At 38.8% G+C, this 4,429-nt stretch overlaps 1 protein-coding gene across 1 annotated transcript; it reads left to right on the top strand.

Annotated features, from left to right (window-relative positions):
• Positions 1–541: 541 nt before the first annotated feature.
• LOC106324343 (VAN3-binding protein) lies at positions 542–3,873 on the top strand. The gene is made up of 7 exons (XM_013762329.1): positions 542–945; positions 1,296–1,406; positions 1,662–2,073; positions 2,246–2,494; positions 2,599–2,648; positions 2,973–3,030; positions 3,465–3,873. Exons 1-7 carry the CDS (start codon positions 589–591, stop codon positions 3,677–3,679), a joined length of 1,452 nt encoding a protein of 483 aa, XP_013617783.1. The 5' UTR covers positions 542–588; the 3' UTR covers positions 3,680–3,873.
• Positions 3,874–4,429: the final 556 nt, after the last annotated feature.

Here is a 4,429-nt window from a genome sequence, read left to right as displayed (position 1 = left end):
TCATAAATAAAGACTATATGTCTAGATAATACTGGTGAATAGATGTCCCAAGCGTTTAAATGATTATGGTATGTCTATGGGGGTATTCTGTGATACATGTCCATACCAAGAACGACTTGACCGAAATCTTTTAAAACGCAAATAGCTGATTGATAGACTATAACTTATGAGGTCAAAACTCCCATTCACAGCTTTGGCCACACGAAATTTACATGCACCTAAGTTAATACGCTTCAGGCTATTTAGTGAGCATATATATCCCCTATCACAATTATTAACGGGTCAAGAGCCAAACATACCCCATCATAAGACATTTGGATGTGCTGTATATGTACTAATTGCTCCACCACAGAGAACTAAGATGATACCTCAAAAGGAGGATGTGGATATATGTTGGATATGATTCTCCCACAATAATAAAGTACTTTGAGCCAACTATGGGTGACTATATTTGAGGCCGGGTACACAGATTATTTTAAGACCAGGAGAAAAAAAATAAAGCTGGTAAAGATGTAATTTTATTTATAAAAAATATTTGAGAAATTTGTTTTTCTCTATTGAGATTGCTTGCTCGTATCACTCTTTAAAATGGCAGCCATCCACATCTTTCGCTTACATCTTCCGGTTAAAACCCCACATTCTCTCTTTCTCTCTCTGATGGAAAAACCAGTGTTTGAAGCCTGGAGATCCGACCCGGCCGTCCGACCGCCGGAGACGCCATTAGAGCCTATGGAGTTTCTCTCTCGCTCCTGGAGCGTCTCAGCTCCAAAGGCCTCTAAGGCTCTCGCTCATTTGACGATCTTAGGAGACAGCACTGTCAAACTCAAAGAGAAATCAATCACAGGCGGAGAGACAGGGGAGAACAGTCTCATCTCCGAGAACCCTTTCTCCTTCGCGTCCTCTGGAACTACTCAGAGGGTCATGGACCATATCTTATCTCAGTCTGTGAGTATTCTTCTTGCCTTTTTTTCTCCATTATTTTTTTATTTTAAGTGGACTCAGGTTAAAAAGAAAACAGAGCTTTTTCAGACAAAACTAAGAACGTTGACAAATCTCTTCTGTCCAGATTCTCAGAATCTCAATTACTAAAGTATATCATGCGCAATAATTCGTAATTATACACTCTTCCTTAATAAAACTGAAATGATTTTCCAAAACACTAATTTTCCTGGGGCCCTCTATACATAATCACAAACGTTTGGAGTTTTTAAGAGTCAAAAAGCTAACAACTCACTGTTGTTTATTTGTCTTCATTCTTCTAATTCGACTTCTTGTCTTTATATTTCTTTTCGCAGCAAGAAGTGTCGCCACGAACATCTGGTCTGCTTTCTCACAGCAGCGGTCCTCTCAACGGTTTCTTAACCGAAAGTCCTCCAATTTCACCGCCTGTAATGGACGACATTCAGGTAAAACATTCTCACTATGTTTTTTTCTTTAGTCTCGGCGGCAAAAATGACTGAGATAATCTGAGTTTAATTAGTTTTGAAATAATATCTAGGTCTCTACGTTATAGCGTTTCTTTTCATTCATATGTTTTCATTTACAAAAGTAATAATTATATTGCATGTACACCAACATACAACATCTTAGGTTTTGTCTTTTCTTGTTTCATCACTCTTTGTGGCTAACTAAACTTACTATGATCAAACACCAATACACAGAACTTCAACTCTCAATTCCGTCCAATGGCGAACACTCCGGGACCTATCACGGCGAGAACCACACAGTCTAAGACGGTGGGTCGCTTGATAAAAGACCGGAAAGAGAAAAAGAAGGAAGAGACGCGAGCACAAAACGCCCAGATTCACGCCACGGTAACTATAGCCGGCGTGGCAGCAGCGGTGGCTGCAATCGCGGCTGCGACGGCGGCTTCTTCTAGCTCCGGGAAAGATGAGCAGATGGCTAAAACGGATATGGCCGTGGCTTCTGCTGCAACCCTTGTGGCTGCTCAGTGCGTGGAGGCTGCGGAAGTTATTGGAGCTGAGAGAGACTACGTAGCCTCCGTTGTTAGCTCCGCCGTCAGTGTTCGTTCGGCCGCAGATATCATGACATTAACAGCCGGAGCAACTACAGGTTCTTTCTAGTTTTTATTTATTTTTCAGCTAATTAACTCTTTGTTAATTCTGAATTTGACTCAATTAAACTTTATTACTGAATCAAGGGCTTGCATTATTGTTTAATAACTCGGGATGTTTTTTTACTATTGATCATATTCTAAATTGAATGTCTTTTGTTTGTGGTGCAGCGTTAAGAGGAGTGGCTACATTGAAGGCGAAAGCGACGAAGGAGGTGTGGAACGTTGCATCAGTTATTCCTATGGATAAAGGAATCAATCCTGGAGGCTTCAGCAATATTGATAGTAACATTAACGGTAGCAATAGCAGCTCAAGTAGTAGCCACAGTGGCGAGTTTTTAGCGGAAGATAATTTCTTGGGACATTGCAGCAGAGAATGGCTTGCAAGAGGTTGCCAACTCCTCAAACGCACCCGCAAAGGTATAAACGCAAATCTATTATTAACTGTGCTTCTCTTGTTGTAATATGAAGTGAGAGTTTGTTTCTTGGATCATTTGTCTTGCCTAATGTCATGGTTTTGGCAGGTGATCTTCATTGGAAAATAGTTTCTGTTTACATAAACAGCCTAAATCAGGTTTGATTCGATCTTTCTTGTTTCTTAAGTTTCTTCAATCTTTCTTCTTTGGGAAATGAAATCATTGATGTGATGAACTTTGAAGAGAGAAAAATATCAAAGAGGAGAGAGCGGTGCATTATTAGCGAATCAGTGGAAACTTTTGTGACCCAGATGAGTGTGTCTTGTTAAAAGAATACAAAGAAAAAATATGATTAAATAGAATTTCATAGACCAAAAAAAGAACAGAAAAAAGCAGAAATGAACATGAAGGTTATGTTTTAGTCTCTGATTAAATACCATTTATTTGTATTACTCTAATGGTTTTGATCGTTGAACATGAAGGTTATGTTAAAGATGAAGAGCAGACATGTTGGAAAAACTTTCTCAAATAAGAAAAAATGTAAGAGATATTTACCCTAATTATGCATACAATTATCAATAACTAACAATAATTGCTGCTAGATTTCTCCAAATGTTTCCATAACATCGTTAATGTCTAATTGACCAGCTCGAAGAAAAATGGTCTGTTTGGCATTCTCATGGTACTAATGTGACATAGTCACATAAATAAAGGGAAAGCTTTAGTTATGTCACTGTCTTCTACTACTATCAAGGATATAAGAATTCAAAACTTTGATGTGGGTCTAGTTTGAACTTGGGAATTTGAGAAAGGATTAAAATAAAAAGCAAAAGAAGTATGGGACTAAAGTGAACAGAAGATCAAAACAAAATGATACTCTATCTCTAACTTATTTTTTTTTGTCTTTCTTTTAAATGTGAATATCAAGACTCCTTTATATCATTTTGCCTAATCTTGTTTATTCTATATGTCAGATGTTGTGATGGATGTGATCAAAAACATACCAGCTTGGCCAGGCCGCCATTTGCTGGAAGTTGGAGAGGATCTGACATACTTTGGATTGAAGACAGTTTTGCGAGGGATTGTAGAATTTGAGTGCCGGAGCCAAAGAGAGTATGAAATGTGGACACAAGGTGTCACACGGCTTCTTGCTGTTGTTGCCGAGAGGAATAACCGATATAGGATATGAAGGAGAAACCTACCAGTTAAGAGCTACTGTTTTGGGTGTAATATAACTTTTGGGGTCAAATTAGGAATTTAGAGAAAGCTGAGGGGCTCTTATAGAGGAAATTTTAGGTAAAATATATAAGGGTGCTATGGTTAAACAAAACTTGGTGTTTGTAATTTTGTTTTCTTTTAGTGTTTTTGTAAAATGTTTAATCTTGAAGTTATATATTTCCATTAAAAAATAAAAAATAAGGTGGGTAATCTGGTCTGGTGGGTGTTCATTTTCCATATTCGTGGGAGCCTAAAAACACTCCTACTTTTTTTTTTTTTTTTTTTATAATCCAGGGTTCTCCGCTTCGCGGATCATTCTCTGGGCCCGGTCAGGGAGCGGACCGGCTTCACCCGGGAGGGTATGTCCTGAGCCCGAAGGCTCAGTACCCGCTTTTTGGTGACATGAAAAAGCAGTTCGCCTCCGGCTAGCGTCGAACCCGAAAGCATGACAATTGGTCCCCAAAACTCAACCCAGTAGAGCTGACTCATCCCGTCAACACTCCTACTTTCGTCTATGATATATCGAAATAAAATAAAATTTCCGTTTCGGTTTAACTGGAGCTGAGTATCATTTTCCACTAATCAACAGTTACATGTCATAAGCACATAAGCAACGAGCGTGGTCAAATGATAAAGGGGCTTGGGAAGATGTTAAGCACCCAAGATTTGAAACGTACAATCTACGATATACTTGTTTGTGTGGATAGACGATATTGGTATC

Source organism: Brassica oleracea, chromosome C1 (assembly GCF_000695525.1).
Source record: "Brassica oleracea var. oleracea cultivar TO1000 chromosome C1, BOL, whole genome shotgun sequence".
In the NCBI taxonomy this organism is placed as follows: domain Eukaryota; kingdom Viridiplantae; phylum Streptophyta; class Magnoliopsida; order Brassicales; family Brassicaceae; genus Brassica; species Brassica oleracea.
Note: the sequence above shows the minus strand (reverse complement) of the source record. Positions and strands in the feature narration are given on the sequence as shown.

What these genes read in the sequence shown, in the direction of transcription:
- LOC106324343 (XM_013762329.1), top strand. Translation starts at nt 589, where the DNA reads ATGGCAGCCATCCACATCTTTCGCTTACATCTTCCGGTTAAAACCCCA. An exon ending in CCTCAAACGCACCCGCAAAG is followed by an intron (nt 2,495 to 2,598) that starts GTATAAACGCAA and finishes TGGTTTTGGCAG; the next exon opens with GTGATCTTCATTGGAAAATA. An exon ending in TTTCTCAAATAAGAAAAAAT is followed by an intron (nt 3,031 to 3,464) that starts GTAAGAGATATT and finishes TCTATATGTCAG; the next exon opens with ATGTTGTGATGGATGTGATC.